The sequence below is a fragment of the Pipistrellus kuhlii genome, unplaced genomic scaffold (assembly GCF_014108245.1).
Source record: "Pipistrellus kuhlii isolate mPipKuh1 unplaced genomic scaffold, mPipKuh1.p scaffold_m20_p_3, whole genome shotgun sequence".
NCBI classification, from domain to species: Eukaryota; Metazoa; Chordata; class Mammalia; order Chiroptera; family Vespertilionidae; genus Pipistrellus; species Pipistrellus kuhlii.
The window spans coordinates 87369518-87389710 of NW_023425529.1; the positions used below are offsets into that span (position 1 = coordinate 87369518).

Here is a 20193-nt window from a genome sequence, read left to right on the forward strand (position 1 = left end):
GATATTCACAAGGCTTCCCTGTAGAATACTTCCTTATCAGTGTGATGAGAGAATTATTTCATTTCTTAGCCTGTTCATTACAGTTGAAGGCTGCCACCTAATATGAAATTACTTAAAAAGCATGATTATTTTCAAATCCTTCATCTTTCACCCAAATTTCAATGCAGGTAGGTGCTTGTCTAAATCTCTCATTATTCACTGCCCGCTCAGTTCTTAGAACAAGCATTTATCAACTGCCTGCTTTGTGTCAGGCTTTCTTCCAGGTCCTGGGACTACAAGGATAGAAGGGATTCTCCTGTCCTTAAGAAACTTCTACTGGAAGACAAAATTCCACAAGCAGATGGTCATAGTACAGTGGGGCAATTACGAAGGCAGTGACATTCAATCCGGCTTGACTGGAAAAGGAATCTTATGTTTGCAAAGCTAATCTGACTCTGTCTTTCTCGGCTTTGGACACTAACATTATATTAAAATCAGAATTCACAGCACATACCTCACAGTCCACACCAAAGCAACTAAAAATATGAATAAAGGTTGCATGAGCAGCCTGCATTACCTACGATGGTAACCAAAGCTGACTGACTGGGATGCTTGGAAGAGGAACAAGTGTAATATCCAGTGTCGTTTCTTCCCACTGATGATACAAAAGCAAACAGAATCCGTATCATAGTTCTGTTTGTGGAATAGGTACTCATCTCAAAGTAGTTGTCCTAGGTTTTAATAAAACAACATGGATTTAATGATTTTAATGTGGACTATCAGTTGGCTGTTTCTGCATTTTCAGAATGCAAACGCATCATATTACCTCCTCCAGTGCTTGATTTTCTAACTCCCAGGTGAGCCCAAATTTGTGGTTTACATGAACAGCTTTGCACCTGAGCCACAAGGGTTCCCCCACTTTAAGAAATAATTGTGGCAGTGTGTTCCGAGGAGTCTTGTTTAGATCTAGAAGATGAAAACATCCCAAGTAAGAAAAAAAGTGACTTTTACTCATCATAAAGTATATGCCGAACGTTCTAAAGAATAAAGTTTTTAACATCATCGCAAATGTCATGAATCTTTTATTATATTATTATCTAGAGGCCCAGTGCATGAAATTCAAGCTTTGGGGGTGGTTTCCTGAGCCCAGCCTGCACCCTCTCCAACCCGGGATCCTTTGGGGGATGTCCGACTGCCAGTTTAGGCCCTATCCTGGGGTTTGGACCTAAACTGACAGTTGGACATCCCTCTCACAATCCTGGACCACTGGCTTCTAATCGCTCACCTGCCTGCCTGGTCACCCCTAACTGTCCCCCCAACTCTCCCTCCCCACCTGATCGCCCCTCACTGCCTCTGCATACCGGCCTGATCACTTTTAACTGCCCCCCTCCTGCCAACCTGGTCCCCCCCCACTGGCCTGATAACCCCTAACTGTCCCCCCAGCTGGCCTAGTCACCCCCAATTGTCCCCCCTGCTGGCCTGGTCGCCCCCAACTTCCATCCCCCTGCCAGCCTGGTTGCCCACACAGCCTAGTTGTCCCTCACTAACCTCCCTGCTGGCTTGGTTGTAGGCAGCCATCTTGTGAGGGTGTGGGGGTCAATTTACATATTGCATCTTTATTTTTAAGGATCTTTAAAAATTAATAAATTAAAATATTTAGTTTTTATTAAATCTTGTAGCACTTACAGAATCCATAATATTACATTTAAAGTGTTATAAAGGGAACATAGAATTTCTAAAGTTGAATGACTACCTATACGGTCACAGTAAGTCCCAGATCGTTTCTAAGGAATAGTCACTGAAATATTAAGGTCTTACCTATAGTGAACAGCTTGGTACATGCCCTGCCCAGCTCATTTCTTGCACAGCACCTTATGTCTGTTCCAAATAACTCATGAAGTACACTTTGCTCCTTTGTAACAATGGGTGGACTTTCTCCTTTATAGCTATAATTAGAAAAGAAATGTCATTTGACTAAACATATTTTAAAATTACAAATGAATGTTCAGGAGAACAAAGTTACAGGTTGTAGAGCCTGTTTTATTAAGAGTCTATTTAAGACATATGTAACACCTTAATCAATAAAGAAATTTATAAAAAGAGTCTATTTAAGAGTGCAAAGACGGAGCAGGTCAGGGGCATTAGATAAAAACCCACATCTGTCATTTCAGCCGAGTTCATAGGGAACTAGTTACACACTATCTCAACAATGAGAAGGACACTCCAGAGAAGTACATAATAGAACAGTTTCAAATTTTTTGTATTTGGTGTCTCCTTTGTTGTTCAATAAAGAGAAAAAGAATTGAGAAAGAAGATAGAAGTTAGGGGAGGAAGGGAGGAAAAAGCATGATTATAATAAAACAGCTTAACAGAGCTTTTCTTTGAAGCTTAAAAGGGACAACCAGTTGAGGAGAGAAGAGCAAACGTCATGAATTCCCAGAGCTAACGGGAGAGTCAAGGGTCCCACCTGAGGGACATCAGCCACATCTAAGGATTCAGTGGGGCTCCCTTCCTCTCCTCCCTCAGCAGAGGATGGACAGTGGCCCTCACTGGTCCTCTGAGAGCTCCCCTAAGCGAGACCTTTCCCAAAGCAGTGATGTTTTGGAGTCTGTGTACAGTCACTTTTCGCCTCTTTATCATTGCAGGCAGGTGTGTTTTTTTCTTTGTTTATGCATCATTCCATTAGAGCTTTCTTCCTTTCTCATTATAATGAGGCAGGATAGCAAAAGCTAGGAAAATTCCTTGGCAAGTGTATTGGAGAAACAGTCAAGCATTTTCAGCCAGATAATAAATCGAAAGGGCCGAAACCAGTTTGGCTCAGTGGATAGAGCGTCGATCTGCGGACTGAAAGGTCCCAGGTTCGATTCCGGTCAAGGGCATATACCTTGGTTGCGGGCACGTCCCCAGTAGGGGGTGTGCAAGAGGCAGCTGATTGATGATTCTCTCTCATCGATGTTTCTAACTCTCTATCCTTCTCTCCTTCCTTTCTGTAAAAATCAATAAAATATATTAAAAAAAATAAAAATAAATCGAAAGGTCTTATCTTTCCCAACCAAGCATAATTAGGAGCAAATGGTTTCCACATTCCAGACAGACCTGCCTCAGTCAGGACCCTCTTCAAGGACATTTTTTTCAAGGTGAAACTGACCAGAGAATTACCCTGACCTGTCTATCCATTCATTTCAATGAATCAACATACTGAAGGACAGACCTGGAGAGCTGATAAATATTCTGTTGCGATCTCTCCTAAAATTTTTGCCTTTAGAAAATAGATATGAAAACCCTCAAGATAAAAGGAGCCTGTGTGCGCTCTCCTTGGAGTATGTCCATGCCCCTGCATTTCTCAGTTGTATACTTTTGCTGCCTTTCTGGTAAACTCCAAGGTCCCTAGGAAACTTGCAACCACAGGACCAATGGGTAGCAGAGCTGTCCCCAGCTGACCCCCTAAACCTGGCCCTAAGGCCCCCTTTTCTGCCTTCCCAGTGAGCCCCGCCTTGACTCACTTATTTCTTATAACATTTCCAGAGGCCAAAGCAGCCGCACCTGTCTCTCTCCTGCTGCTTCTTCCAGGGGTCTTCAAACTTCTCTCATTTTGAGAATCACCTGGTGGAGGTGTTAAAACACAGATTCCTGATAGCACTTCTTATAGTTGGGATCCGGGAATCTGTGTTTTAACACCTCCACCAGGTGATTCTCATAATGAGAGAAGTTTGAAGACCCCTGTATCCGAAGCCTTGATTGTTTCTCTGTCCTGGCTTTAATAAACATACTCTCAAAATCACCAAGACTCGTGTTGTAAAATCTTTGCTGTACAAAGTCAAGAACCCACACACTATTGATCAGCCCTAGGCAGACCCACTCTGGGCACAGACAATAAGACAACAATAATTTGGGTTCATTGTAGGAATTTTGGAAAATTTAGAGGGGGAAAAAAAGTTTTTAATTACCCAGATTTTTGTGTGTAGCTTTCTAATTTTTGTTGTTGTCTATGCATACATTACATACCTATCTACAGGTAATCTCTTTTTCTTTCCCATCTAAAATTTGGGATCACATTAATATTATTTCTTTTTCTCCTCTTTAGTCCCATTTTAGAATAAAAGTTGTTTAATAAATTTTAATTAGCTAAAATTGCATACATTTTTACTTTGTGAAAATTTAGCTACTGCACATTCAAAAAACAAAAGTAAACAGTTATGTGTTCCCTACTATCTCCAGGTACAATTCTTTGTATTTCAAAATTTGCAAATCATTTAATCACCATAGCAATCTTATAAGGAAGTACTGTTACTATCTCCATTCTTCTGATGAGAAAGCAGATTAAGTAACATGCTCAAGGCCACACAGCACACTGTAAGCAAGCCAGGGTTCAAACTCAGGCCAGATTCTATGTCCTTAAACAATCAATTTACTAGTAAACTTCTCTCTTCCAGAACAAACATAATAACCACAAATCAAGCATTTATTTCCAGGGAATTTCTTACTTATAAGGAACAATAAACTACAGTCCATACCTTTCTTTTTCCCCAACCAGATACTCAAGGAGCTAACAATCCTGTAACTTAAAGGGCTTTTACTCATGCTGTGCCATGTTCAGGGAGAATCCTGCAGTTTAGTGAGGCAACACAGGAGAGTCCTAAAAGGCCCTTACTAAAACAGCAGCCCCGAGCCCGTCCGTTAAAGTTCACGCTGATCATTCCAAATGCCAAAGTTTCCTGTCACCATGGTGACAAGTTCAACTGTACATCCAGTATGACATCAACTGCGTTGGAAAAAGACCAAATAAGTATAGGAATCATCACAGTTACCTCTATAAACACATCGTACCTGTCACTCTGTAAGTCACGAAACACCCATTCCACAGTTGGTTCTGGAATGCTTTCAGATATGCAGACCAGGGCGTCCTCATTTTCCATTTTTCTAAAGTATGGTCTCCTTAATGTGTAAAGCAGTGTATCTAAAGCATCACAAATTATTAACATTTTAATATTAAAAAATTGTATTAGCAGTCCTCTCAAAAAAATTCTATATTATTAAGAAAGGCTAACAGTGCCCGGCCAGTGTGGTTCAGTGGATTGATCATTGTCCCATGAACCAAGAAGTTGCTGGTTCATCAATTTCTGGTCAGAGTATATTCTCAGGTTGTGGGCTTGATCCCCAGTAAGGGGCATGCAGGAGGCAGCTGATCAATGTTTCTCTATCATCAATGTTTCTATCTTCTATCCCTCTTTCTTTCCTTCTCTAAAAAAAATCAATAAAAACATATTTTTAAAAAAGAAAGGCTTGCCAAAACCGGTTTTAAAAAAAGCATCAGCCAGAACCGGTTTGGCTCAGTGGATAGAGCGTCGGCCTGCGGACTGAAGGGTCCCGGGTTCAATTCCGGTCAGGGGCATGTACCTTGGTTATGGGCACATCCCCAGTGCGGGGTGTGCAGGAGGCAGCTGGTTGATGTTTCTCTCTCATCGACGTTTCTAACTCTCTGTTCCTCTCAATTCCTCTCTGTGTAAAATAAATAAAATATATTTAACAAAATAAATAAATAAATAAATAAAACAGCCAAAAAAAACCCACCAAAAAAACAAAGAAAAACAAAAACATCAGCCTGCGTACTGAAAGGTCCCAGATTTGATTCCAGTCAAGGGCATGTACCTTGGTTGCGGGCACATCCCCAATAGGGGGTGTGCAAGAGGCAGCTGATCAATGATTCTCTCATCGATGTTTCTAACTCTCTATCTCTCTGTAAAAAATCAATAAAATATATTTTAAAAATAAATAAAAAGAAAAAAAAGAAAGGCTAGGATTTTATAACATAGCAGTGTCTTCTGCTTCAGTCCAAATATATATAACAATATAACCCTCACCAACATAATAAATTCAACTCTAGTAAAAACACCAACTTTAGCTTTATGCTCTTAGCTAGATTTCTTGGGTGTTTTATAAATCCACAGACAAATAAAGATGAGTGAAGGGAGCCCATGTAAAAATACAAATATTGATATAGATAGAAAAAATAAAACTGGAAATATCAAAGTCTAAAACCCTTTCTTATATAGTTTAAGACCCAACTTTCTTCCCATAATTTTATGTAGGCAGAAATACACAAATTTAGAATGCAGAAATATAATAAGACATAAAATTATTATCTTTGCTACTTCATAACTATAATTTTGCTACTATTAATGAATTGTAATGTAAATATCTGTGTTTTCCAATGGTCTTAGGCGACCCTGCTAGTGGTCCCACAGGTTGAGAACCACTGCAGTAGTTCAGTGGAAAGAGCATTGGTTTCAGTGGACAGAGCATTGGCCTACTCATTGAAAGGTGGGGTTCCATTCCCAGTCATGGGCACATAGCTGGCTTGCAGATTCGATCTCCTGCCCACTGCCTCATTCAGAGCAGATGAATAAGACAACCAATTAATTCTCCCTCTCTCTTTCTCTTTCTCACCTCACTCCCTTCCACTCTTTCTAAAAGATCAATGGACACCCTAGCCAATTTGGCTCAGTGAATAGAGCCTCAAGCTGAGGACTGAAGGGCTGAGAGTTCAGTTCCCACCAAGGACACATACCTGGCTTGCAGGCTCAATTCCTGGCCCTGAACAGGAGGCAACCAATCAATGTGCGGCTCCCACATTGATGTTTATTTCTCTCTGTCTCTCCCCCTACCTTCCACTCTCTCAGAAAATCAATGGGAAAAATATCCTCAGGTCAGAATAACAAAGAAGAAGAAGAAGAAGAAGAAAGAAGAAAGAAGAAAGAAGAAAGAAGAAAGAAGAAAGAAGAAAGAAGAAAGAAGAAAGAAGAAAGAAGAAAGAAGAAAGAAGAAGAAGAAGAAGAAGGGGGAGGGGGAAGGGGAGGGGGAGGGGGACGGGAGGGGGGGAGGGGGAGGGGAGGGGGAGGGGGAGGAGCAGAAGAAGAAGAAGAAGAAGAAGAAGAAGAAGAAGAAGAAGAAGAAGAAGAAGAAGAAGAAGAAGAAGAAGTAGAAGAAATAATCTCTTATTCTCTTCCAACCTGAAGCACACAAACTTACTGTCCCACAGAGGAGTCAGGGGTTGGGGAGGGGACAGACAACAGGACCAAAATCAAAAAGCAACAAAGTGTAGTCTTGTCTTTTGAGCTCCTAGGGTCTGTTTCAATCAATTTCAGAGTAATAAAAGAATTTTTCAGAACAAATTTTGATTTTACCTAATTTTTGCCTTACAGGCTGATTTTAGAACCCAACACACCATCCCACTGAAAAAAATGGGGGACCTCAATAGAGGCCATCTGGGTTTTTCAGAGCACTAATTCTGATAGTCCCTGGGTCATGTCAGAGAGTGTCAACAGGTTACATATAATATATGGATGGTCGAAGTGAATTCAATCAATTCAACTCCATGTAGAGGGAAACCTGTACGTTGTGTCTGGAGCAGCAGGGGAAGCTCCTGGGTTGTAAACAATGGCATGGCCTACTGTGAAGTCCTAGTAGCAAGTGGCACTTACTTCTTATACTCACTGTAAACAATATCGTGTAATTGGTTGCTTCACTCTGAATAAAAAGTAGGTATTCTCCAGCTTGGGTTTCTGTCATTTTCAAAATGAACATGGAAACAATGCCTCTAAAAAAGAAGAAAGAGAACTGGTTATTTTGAAAAACTTGTGAAACTAAAAACATAAAATTTCATACTGAGTCAGAAGGCGCCTCGATGTCTTCCATATTCTGTCTGTGACTGAGGCACGGATGGCTGCTCTGTGGAGAACACAGCTTCTGTCATGTGGCCAACACTTTTTAACCTCAACTTTTAACCAGTCTCTCACTCTCAAGTAAAGGAATTCCATCCCAGCACCTTCCCTGCATGCTTCCCAACCCCCAAACACACAGGATCTCCCATCCCAAACACACGGTAGCAGTGGTGTGCTCCTGTCGGCAATAGGGTACCACTTCCTTTGACCACGCACTCTCCACAGTCATATTGGCCCAGTCACCTGGCCACAGGCCTCAGTTCCCATTTCCAGAACCAGATCACTGTACAAGCAAGATATGCTGAGACTGAAAATAAATAAATCTTTTTGTGCCTCTCTGGATGAGAGAATTCAAGCAAAATCTGGCACAAGGCATTTTCCTATAAAGTAATAGTGACGCTGACATAGCACATATATATAAAGAAGATGTCTCAATGTTTGCATTTTTAACTTTTCAGATATTCAGAGAAGATAAATTTGGCTAGAGGCATTCACTTTAAAGAAACAGTTTTGGTGTGTGTTGGGCAATACCCATTCTCATTAAAGCTTCAAGTATTTTCTAGCCGTCTGTTGAGTAATGTTAGATGTAAAAGTTTAAATGCCACTTCCTGACATTTAGACTCTTACTACTCAAAGTATGGTCTTTCCCTGGCAGTGTTTGCATCAGTTGGGAGATGATGGATGTGCAGAATCTCAGGCACCACCTAGACCTCTTGAACCAGAATCCGAATTTTAACAAGATACCCAGGCCATCCAATGCTCAGAGCTCCAAGCAGCAGATTTCAGGAGTATTTGTGCTGCACTCACATAGACAGCAAATCACCAGGTTGGTATACATTTGATTGGTTTCTAGATAGTTTGGTGATGGGCTTTCTTTGAGTCATTCCCTCTTCTCATGTAACTTGTGAAAAAGTTTTGGTATTAAGTTAACTAATGTTAACTAATGTTTTGATATTAAGTTAACTAATCTACAAGACATATCTATGTCTTTGACTAACAAACAGAGTTGCCTATTTATTCCAAAGAAAAAAAGGCTACTCTCATGGAGTGAAAAGAACCCTACTTTTTTTTACTTGTTTTTTTTTTTTTTTTTTTTTTTTTTTTTTTTTTTTTTTTTTAATCTCAATCCAACAGGAACTGTTGTGGCATCAAATTTTAATAAGATTTCCAGAACAATTCTTAAAACCAAAATTCTTAATATGAGGGTGTCTCAGTTTAAGCCAAAGATAAAGGTAACTGAAAAACAGAAGTAATATAGCCTCAAAAGAGGAAAAGAAAATAAATATGTTCCAAGTTTTAGAACCAAACTTCAGAATTATAGCCACTATACTGATAATTAATTGAGTCTGCTTGAATTAAAAAACAAACAAACAAACAAACAAAAAAAGTAGAAATACTTGGTACAAGTCCATCACAGAGATGTTCCCATACCTCAGTAAGTAGCCTGATACCCCCGTTAGGTCATTTGGGTGCTATTTGCTGTCTTTCTGCTCTGGAAAGATAACACTTCTTCTACAGCTCTTGGGCTCCAGAACACCCCCAAGAATAAGAGAGAAAGGCAGCCAAAACTGCTTTGGCTCAGTGGATAGAGCATTGGCCTGCGGACTGAAGGGTCCCGGGTTTGATTCTGGTCAAGGGCATGTACCTTGGTTGCGGGCACATCCCCAGGAGGGAGTGTGCAAGAGGCAGCTGATCGATGATTCTCTCTCATCCATGTTTCTAACTCTCTATCCCTTTCTCTTCCTCTCTGTAAAAAATCAATAAAATGTATTTTTAAAGAGAGAGAGAGAGAGAGAGAGAGAGAGAGAGAGAGAGAGAGAGAGAGAGGCAGCCTTGAAATTATTATTTTTTATTTTAATTTTTTTTGAATTATTAAGTGGGCATTTAAATGGCCTTACCCCTTGCTTCCTGACCCCATTAGGTCTCAGCAAGAGGACAGGGACAACAGGTGACAGCAATCAGGACAGAGTTAGATAAAGGCTTGTTTGTCAATCCACAAATATTGGCTAAGATATTTTTATGTATCATGAGACAAGTGTTCCTCACACACAGATCAATTTCTTTCTAAAACATTTTATGGATATCACATTTCAATAATGCCATACTGTAAAACAAAATAGATAAAATCAAATGTTCTTTCCCCAAGCATTTCTCAGGAAGAAGCTTCTTACTATTTTATCTAGTAAGCTTCTTGACACTTTAATTAGAATGCAATTAAAACTTTCTTTTTATCTTCAAGACAGTTAAGAAACAAGACACCCAAATAGTCTTTTTGCTATCTATCTATATATAAAAGGCTAATATGCAAAGTGTTCCCACAGGAGTTTGACTAGGAGACCAGGAGTTCGATCGCTCCCTATGACATGTGCTGACCACCAGGGGGTGATGTGGAATGAAGGAAGGCCCTGGCCAGCAGCTGGCAGCTGGCAGGAAGGCCCCAGCCAGTAGCCAAAAGGCCCCGACTATCTCTGGCCAGGCCTTGGGACCCAACCGGAGCACAAATTTCATGCACCGGGCCTCTAGTTTGTTTTATATATTACAGCTACTCACTGCTTTCTTAGGCCCTAAGAAAGGCAATCAATAGATACTTATGTATCTATTTATAATTTTTAAAATTAATAGACTTTTTAGAGTAATGTTAGATTTACAGAAAAACTGAGCAAAAAGTAAAAAGAAATTCTACGTACATTCTTCCTCCCAACCCCAGTTTGCTACAACTGATGAACCAATATTTATATTAACTAAAGTTTATAGTTTACATTAGGTTTCAATTTTTGTGTTGTATATCCTATGAGTTTTGACAAATATATAATATCATCTAACTATGCCCAGTAGATGTTTAGTTCATTATTTCACTGGAGATAAGAGTTACAATGGACATGTACAGAAATTTGAAGATATACTCTAAATGAAGCAAAACATATCTTTACAGCAGCAAAAAAAGCATTCCTCCAAATATCCTTATCCACCTCCATCCCTTACCTGTTCTGTAAATCAAAGTGTGGCTGGCAATTCAGGGAGCTGTGTTTAAAGAGCCAGAGACAGGAAATGTTCCCCGGGGTTGTGAGCAGCACTTGCAGTGTGATGGAGGCAGATACATCTACTTCTACCCTGGCCGCCTCGTAGACTGCCTCTGCACTCTCAGGCCTTAAGGCACAGCCAAGGTCTTCTGGGGATTCTGATTCCTGTGCAACATACAAAACAACGTGAACTTACTACAAGTGTATATTTAATGCTGCCTCTTAGTTGGAACATTTTCCAAATACATACATGTTAATGTACTGCATCATTGAGAACATATCACTGACTGAAAAATCCCATTAATTATAATTATCTTTTAAAAAGGTAGATGACTTTAGACTGCATTTCTAAAATGTTTTACAGGCTGTTATGAGTTGAATCGTGCCACGACCCCCGAATTCATATGTTGAAGTCCTAATACCCAGTATCTCCAAAGTGACTTTATTTTTTAATAGTCTTTACAGAATTAATCAAGTTAAAATGAGGCCATTAGGAGCTCTCTAATACAATATGATTGGTATACTTATAAAAAGAAGAAGTTCGGAGATATTTTAGTGATGGGCGAAAATATCTCCAAATAACACAGGGAGAATGCCATGTTAACAGGAAGAGGGTTACCTATAGGCCAGGGGGCGAGGCCTGGAACTGTTCCTTCCCTCACAACCTCAGAGAGAACCAACCCCGCTGACATCTAGATTTCAGACTTCTAAACTCCAGAACTATGAAACAATGAATTTATGTTGTTTAAGTCACCTAGCCTATGACACTTAGTTATGACAGCTCTAGCAAATTAATATACAGACAATAATCACAAAGTCTGTAATACATAGGTAAATGCCTTTGTGATTCTTGGTATGCAGATACAAATCTACATAGTAAATTGTTATTTGTGTTAGAGGGAATTTAAAAACCAAAATATTTTCTGGGCAGATATTCCCCATAGGCTCAATGCCACCACTACATTGGCCTGCTTCAAAAACTGGAGATATACTGAGAGGAGGGTGTGGTAGAAAATTCTAATGCAAGAACCTTCACCTCCTACCCCCTAACATGTAGTATATAGTGAGTGCACACACGTGTGTGCAAACACACACACAAACACAAAAGCTTCCTCAGGTGGGAAGCAAGGTAGCTCTTCTGTTATTGACCATAAGTCATACTTCTGATTTTATTTGTTCACTTATTCAGTTAGTATCAGATAAGTTCATTTAATCAGTATCTGATAAGTGCTAGACCATGTGCCAGACACTATAAATCTAGAAAGAAAAGACACTTATCTTATCCTTGAAGTTTTGAGTCTAGTATTAAGAAGTAAGTAAAACTGGTGAAAACGATTTGGCTCAGTGGATAGAGTGTTGGCCTGCAGACTACAGTGTCCCAGGTTCCATTCCGGTCAAGGGCATTTACCTTGGTTGTGGGCACATCCCCAGTGGGGCATGTGCAAAAGGCAGCTGATCAATGATTCTCTCTCATTGATGTTTCTAACTCTCTATCCCTCTCTCTTCCTCTCTGTAAAAAAATCAATAAAATATATATATATAAAAAGTAAGTAAAACTGAAATAAAATATGACCCATAAAAAGGCATCAATTACTTTAACAGGCAAATATAAGTACTTTGGAAATTCAGAGGAGGGACAAGCAACTTCCAAGTTGGGTGCTGGGCATGCCTCACTGAATCCAGCAGCGAAGCTGGATCTTAAAAGATGGGCATAAGCCAGGCTGGCGTGGCTCGCTGTTTGAGTGTCAATCTATGAACCAGGAGGTCACAATTCAATTCCCAGTCAAGGCAGGTTGCAGGCTCCATGACCAGTGTGGGATGTGCAAGAGGCAGCCAATCAAAGATTCTCTCTCATCATTGGTGTTCCTATCTCTCGCTCTCTCTCCCTTCCTTTCTGAAAAAAAAAAATTATATATATATATATATATATATATATATATATATATATATATATTATTTTTTTTTAAATATATCCTTAGGTGAGGATTAACAACCCCTCTCTCTCTCTCTCTCTCTCTCTCTCTCTCTCTCTCTCTCTCTCTCACACACACACACACACACACACACACTGAATGGCCAGATTATTATGATCTCTGAATGGATAATAATAATCTGGCCACTCAGTATATATATATTGAGAGGAGGTCCATGCACCGGGCCTCTGATATATATTAGAATTCATGCATAGGAGGGGACATGGGCAGTTGGCCAACCTGCCTGCTGGTCAAACACCTGGTGAAGGGGAGAACTCACATATTAGCCTTTTATTATATAGGATATACACTGAGTGGCCAGATTATTATGTGTTCAGTGATCATAATAATCTGGCCACTCAGTGTTATATATAGTTTATTATATAAGAAATACCCTGAGTGGTCAGATTATTATGAGATATATATATATATATATATATATATATATATATATATATATACATACATATATATATATATATATATATATATATATATATATTCATGTATAAAAGAAGGGAATATAAAAAAATATATAGCCCTGGATGGTTTGGCTCAGTGGATAGACCATTGGCCCACAGACTGAAGGGTCCCAGGTTCAATTCTGGTCAAGGACATGCACCTTAGTTGCAGGCTTGATCCCCAGCCCTGGTCAGGGTGTGTGCAGGAGGCAACCAGTCAATGTGTCTCTCTCACATTGATGTTTTTATCTCAGTTTCTCCCTTCCCTTCCACTCTCTCTAAAAATCAATGGAAAAATATCCTTGGGTGAGGATTAACAATAACAACAACAACAAAATGCACATGTATCTGCTCATTTGTACACAAGAAATACAGGAATAGTATCCAAAACCTAAAGGGATTGGTTAAGTACAAGAGGTAAGTAGAAGGATGGAAACTTCGTAATAGTAATGAGAAGGAAGTGATACTTCTTGCATACTTTAAAAAAATTTTTGATTGATTTTAGAGATAGAGGAAGGGGGGAAGGAGAGAGAGAGAGAAAGAGAGAGAGAGAGAGAGAGAGAGAGAGAGAGAGAGAGCGCGCACAAGAGAGAGAGAGAAACATTGATTTGTTGTTCCACTTATTTATGCATTCATTTGTTGTTTCTTGTATGTACCCTAACTGGGGATTGAACCTGCAACCTTGGTGTATTGGGACGATGCTCTAACCAACCAAGCTACCTAGCAAGGACTGAGTATACCTTTTTAAAAATATATTTTATTGTTTGTTTGTTTTTTTATAGAGAGGAAGGGAGAGAGATAGTTAGAAACATCAATGAGAGAGAAACATAAATCAGCTGCCTCCTGTACACCCCCAACTGGGGATGTGCCTGCAACCAAGGTACATGCCCTTGACCAGAATCGAACCTGGGACCCTTTAGTCTGCAGATGGATGCTCTATCCACTGAGCCAAACCAGTTTTGGCTAAGTATACCTTTTTATATTGCTTTGGTTTTTAGGATCATATCATGTTGCATATACTTAAAAAATAAATAATTAAAACCAACTGGGATATGGGAGGAACTCAAAATGGGATGCAAACCAAATGAACTTAATGTCTAACAAATAACATAACCATAGTGAAGGTGGTAAAAAAAAAAAAAAAAAGTAAAGGACTCAGAGAAATAATACTTTGGATATAATAAGGTTAAAAAAATAATTATAACACAACAATAGAATTCTACTTATTTGTCTTGTTTCTCACTGGGATGTGGGCTAACAATTCTGAAACCACTATGCTAGAATGAAATATATAAGTAAATTGTTATAAATAATGAGAGCCAGGTTTCCTACTGTCAGAGAGAGAAATACTACTAAGAAAAGAGGGAAGGTTAGAATAAAATCTTTGGTGCCAAATTAAAATCAGAGTTATCATATTGAACGTACTGTAATGGATGGAGATGATGATGATGATGATAGATAGATAGATAGATAGACAGACAGACAGACAGACAGATGACAGACAGATGCAGAGATGATAGAGAGCAATATAGTGAGTGTGTGTGTGTGTCTGTGTGTGTGTGTGCGTTGCGGGGGTTAATACACATACATACATTCCTACTTTGCTTACTGAGAGGGCCTAGAAGCAATGACATCCAGTAGCAATGAGCACATCCATCTCTAAGATCTTAGTTTCTAAATACTGTTCTCCAAGAAACCAGTGCTCTTTGGAGAAGTGATTAATTCCAGGGCTGAGGTGAGAAAAATACAAGATGAGCTTGAACTACATTATAATGCCAAGAAGTAAGTGTTTGAAAAAAGACAGGGACATGTTAAAGGAACACAGGAGCCAATCTGAAGTAGCTCCCAATGCTGGAACCATTTGCACAACAAAATAAAAGTGACAGTTCTGGCTTATAACCACAGAATCAAATAATGTCTGTGAGGCCATACTGATAAAAAATTGAATAAATAAATAAAACAGAGAGAAGAGACAGCTCTTCCTCACAGAGGAATGCCGATTTCCCTCACTTCCTCTAAATGTAGAGGGAGTGAGGGAAAAGGAACAATCACCATTAGGCAAACATCACAGAAATAACTTTGCAGTCAAAGTACAGTAATGGAAGCTAAAACCAGCAGGTGAGAATTGGAAGAGAAAAGGGATATTTGTATCTCCCCCAAAATATTTGTTAAATACGAAGGAAAAATAGTAAGTTGCAGTGAAGAACCCAGCACACAGCAACTTAATCTTCAAGCAGAAATGAAGAATGATGAAAATATTCTGATTTTAAACAACAATTAAGTAGACTGTGGGCACAGTAAAATCATCTTAATTTGGGTCCAGGGTATACAATTAATATAGCTAAAGGCTGTAGAAGATTATTTATTAGGTTTTCATGGACAAATTTTCCAACTAATGAATGCACGGTTATTCAAAACACTCCTGGAGTATAAAATTTCCAGAGAGATATTTCATTTGAAAACTGTAAACTGTGGAAGAAATTTTAAAAATCTTTTTCAAAACCTTTTTTTAGCCTGGCCAGTGTGGCTCAGTGTTTGAGCATCAATCTATGAACCAGGAGGTCATGGTTTGATTCCTGGTCAGGACACATGCCTAGGTTGCAGGCTCAATCCCCAGTGTAGGGTGTGCAGGAGGCAGCCAATCAATGATTCTCTCTCATCATTGATGTTTCTATTTCTCTCTCCTTCTGAAATTAAAAAAATTTTTTTTAACTTAAAAAAAAAGCCACAGAAACCCTGATAATCCACTTCACATTGAAGTGTGGAAATACCCAAACACAGCAGCTGCAGCTTCAGCTTCAAGGAGATGAATGTGCATGATGAGGAATGCTCACCTTTGCCACAATTAGAAGTCCTATGGTTATTTATCTAATGGATCTTAAAATAATCCTGAATATTGATTAAAAATATAATTTATACTACTTGAAAAAATAATGGACTTAATACTAGGAACCAAAACTAATCATCAATTTTTTAAAGATTGTGTTTTATAAGAAAGCACTTAAATGTGTGCAATTATTTTCTTATGTTGAAAAGACACTAAACCCTGGCTGGGTAGTTCAGTTGGTTAGAGCATTGTCCCAATACACCAAGGTTGTGTGTTTGATCCCCAGTCAGGTGACATACAAGAATCAATCAATGATTGCATAAATAACTGGAACAACAAACCAATGCTTCTTTTTCTCTCTCTCTCCCACACAACTTCCTCTTTCTCTACATCAATTTTAAAAAATTTAAAGACACTAAAAATTCAAAACATTATAGAAATAATATTTAGTTTTTCATGCTGAAATACTATGTATGCAAATACATATTAATTCGCCAATGTGTTATTATACCAATAGTGATTAACAAATTTAAACCAAACATGCTTCTGGCATTAAAAAATCATTCATTAAATTAGGTGTTATCATTCATGTAGAATGTTGTCATTAAAACTTATTCATACTGATTTTAAGATTTGAGAATATTTCTAATATCTTTATTTGGGGGAACATGGGTTATCATGTCATGTGTTTATGTGTTATACCTATGCAAAAGAAAATAGTGAGTATATATTTATATAAATCCTTAACTGAAAATGTCCATGAAGTTGGCTAATTTAGGTTTACTCTTCATTGTACATAGGCTTCCAATATTCTCAGTTCACTATTGTTTAAGCTTCCTTTATTTATGTAAATACCCAGGCTATGTCAGATGAACAGCAAGGAGAAGAGTAATGAAAATCAAGGTTGAAAGCTGAAAGAGTCAGAGCCAGATTATGGAGCAGTTTGCATGCCAGCTTAAGTAGGTCAGTAAAGGTCTCAAGGCCAGCAGTAAAGGCTTGGAGCTGTGCTTCCAGAAGAACAGCCTGAGAGCCCATATGAGCTGAGCTGCAGAAGGAAGAAGCTACACAAGATATTATTGTTGATTTTGATGGAGTTAATGAGGGCTTGAATTAGGGAAGTGACAGTGAGACTAGGGACTCTGAGGTGATTATGTGAGAACTAGTCAAAAAAGGAAATTGATGAGACTTGGTACGGAGCACATATGAAGGCAAAGGAGAGTAAGTACTCCAAAATGACACTAAGTTTTCAAGCCTGGGAACAAGACAGGGCCATAAACAGAAATCAATTAATATAAGAATGGGAACAGGTTTGAAGAAATAGAACTGGAATTAATTATGGATATAAATATTAATGAGAAAATGGACAACATCTATCTATTGCCAGGAGGTAGTTAGAAATTGGGGACTTGGGCTGTGAGAGAAGTCTGGATGCTCTCTAACAAGAAAGTGAGATGCCCTTACTCCTTCCTTGAAACTAAACTCAAAGAGAATATGACTTTTAATGGAGTGAAGTGCTGGGTAGCAATGAGTACAGATGCTCATATGTACCAGATATGAGTACATAATATATTTAAAAACATAAAAAGAAAAGCCCATATAGTCATGGTAGGTTTCAATAAAAAATATAATTAAACTTATACTATTAATATTAACTTACCGTGGGATATGACGAATCATTGTTCTTATGATTGATTAAAACACACTTGATCACAGGCAAATCTTGATTTGTAACAGTCTCAAATATTATTGCTGAAAAAACAACTGTAAGACAAAATAAAAACAGTGATATTGATACATGTACATCTTTAAAAGAAAACACATATTCATCTTGCAACAAAACCAATGTCATTGTGGAAAAGTGGCCAGCAGGAAATATAATTTCATAAAGGGTGTGTCTTACTAGAAATCAGGAGCAGTGATACTTAGAGCAGTGCTGTTCACCAGAAGGCTCTGCAGGGACGGATATACTTTTCCCCTGTGCTGCTCCACATGGTAGTCGTTAGCTACATGTAACTACTAAGCATTTGAAATGAAGCTAGTGCAATTACAGAGGTGGTCATTGGTATACAAGCCATTTCTTCTTCTATATCGATGGTTGTAGAATCTTCTCTTGGTGCATTAAAATTTTCAAAATTATGTGATTTTTTTTCATCATCTATTTCCATCCATGGTGTTAGATACTCAGTAGGCCTTTTCAATCTAGAAATTCATTGTCTTCTTTGGAGGAGTTTTCTTGAATTATTTGATTTCTTCTCTCTCTCTCTTTCACATTTTATTCTCCTATTATTGAGATGTTTTCCCCAAATGAGTGATGATCCTTGATAGATTGCTCATATATAAAATGAAGCACAAAAAGATCATATAAGCTCTGTGCACATGGTATGACCTGCTGCCTGATCTCCTCTGTATGGTTATCTTTAAGTTTTCTCACAGGCTGGCCAGATTCCCCAGAGAGACTTTTCTCTTGCTTGTCTGCTGCCCATATTGTGGGACTGGAGCTGGTGACCATGACAAGGGTCCTGAAGTGAAAATCAGTCATAAAATCAGGTTGCTTTCAGCTTTCTCCACCCCACCTATGATTCAGCTTTCTTCACGTGCTTTAAAGCTCTCAAAATTTTATTTTCTGCTTCCCCATTATCTTTGTCCTTATTCTTTAGGTCTTAATTTTATTTATGGTCATTTAGTGGACAGGAGGTAAATGTATGTGTTCAGCCACCTTCTTATCTTGTAATCTGCTTTAAAATGTCAGTAATACAGCTATGAGAAATACATATTAAGGCACATTCACTGGTTTATTTTATTCTGTCTTTATTATTTCACTAGAGGCCTGTGCACAAAATTCATGCGCCCCTCAGCCCAGCCTGGGACCCCTCGAGGGATGTCTGCCAGCCTACTTAAGGACCAATCCCTGTGGGGCCCTAAGCAGGCAGGCAAACATCCCCCTTGCAGTCCCAGGCTCTCGTAATCCAGGACCACTCGTTCTTACTGCTTGCCTGCAGCAAATGTGGGAGAGGCTCCCGCCACCACTGCTGTACTTGTCAGCCATGAGCCCAGTTTCTGACTGAGCAGCGCTCCCCCTGTGGGAACACATTGACCACCAGGAGGCAGCTCCTGCATTGAGCGTCTGCTCCCTTTGGTCAGTGAGCATCATAGCGACTGGTCATTGCACAGTATGGTCGATTTACATATTACGGTTTTACTATATGGGATTACTTGCTTAAGTCACATTATACCAATGCTAGTGGAACTAAAAGTGAAAATTCACTCTAAATTCTTATATTCTAACAAATAAACAATTTTCATTTCTCTAGAACTTTTGCCATCTCTCTCTCTCTCTCTCTCTCTTTCTCTCTCTCTCTCTCTCTCTCTCTCTCTCTCTCTCTCTCTATATATATATATATATATATATATAGTCTTCAATTAATTGTAGACAGAAATCCTCTTATATACCAATTTGAATACAATATAAGCATTTCTTAGGATGCTACATATAAATATTTGCATTTTTTTAGGGATATAAAATGACCCAGCCATTCTCTTACTTATTACACATTTGACCATTTCCCCCTTGTCTTTTAAAATACTTCACTAAAAGATTTGCAAGATGGCAGCTGGCAAGACAGTGGTGAGGGAGAGGTTGTGAGGGAGGGAGGGAGCGAAAGGGGTGTGTGTGCCTGTGTGAGTGAGGGCCAGTTAGATTCTTTAGGAGCATTAGGGGCTGACAGACCAGGCTCTCCTGGATGAAGAGCCCTGCCACTGTTGCAGGCACTCCCAAGACTGCGGGCTTGGGCCATCTTGGAGGGAAGAGCGGCCTCCACTAGGAACCCAGCCTCGCCTCCACCAGTGCCTTCAACACTGCCCAGAACCCTGAAGCCACTCCAGCCAGAGTCATGCAGCCTTTCCCATAGACCTGCAGCAGTGGCAGGGGCTCCTCACCCAAGATGTCCACCTCCAAAGGCTCATGGCTCCCTCTGCAAAAACCACAACTCCCCGCTCCCCGGCGGCCAACATCTGGTCACTGTAGTAGTGCAGCTCCAGCATGCGGGCCCCGTGAACGCACCTCCCCAGCAGGCGGCTACTGGGACCCTCTATGAGCCACCACTAGGCATGTGCCTCTCCAACCAAAGGCACACAACTCCCTCAAGAGAAACCACAATTCCCCATTCCCTGGTGGCCAACATCTAGATACTGCAGTGAGCTACTAAGGGCTTG

At 39.4% G+C, this 20193-nt stretch overlaps 1 protein-coding gene across 1 annotated transcript in view; it reads right to left on the reverse strand.

Annotated features, from left to right (window-relative positions):
• Window positions 1-20193, reverse strand: part of FLT3 (fms related receptor tyrosine kinase 3) — a 76903-nt gene that overhangs the window by 36576 nt on the left and 20134 nt on the right. Inside the window, exons 2-8 of the mRNA XM_036458456.2 lie at window positions 17639-17742; window positions 10683-10885; window positions 7461-7576; window positions 4807-4936; window positions 1798-1925; window positions 806-945; window positions 557-710 (exon numbers count right to left, since the gene is read on the reverse strand). Of these exons, the coding sequence (XP_036314349.1) occupies window positions 557-710; window positions 806-945; window positions 1798-1925; window positions 4807-4936; window positions 7461-7576; window positions 10683-10885; window positions 17639-17742 (975 nt within the window). The remainder of the gene's footprint in view (window positions 1-556; window positions 711-805; window positions 946-1797; window positions 1926-4806; window positions 4937-7460; window positions 7577-10682; window positions 10886-17638; window positions 17743-20193) is intronic.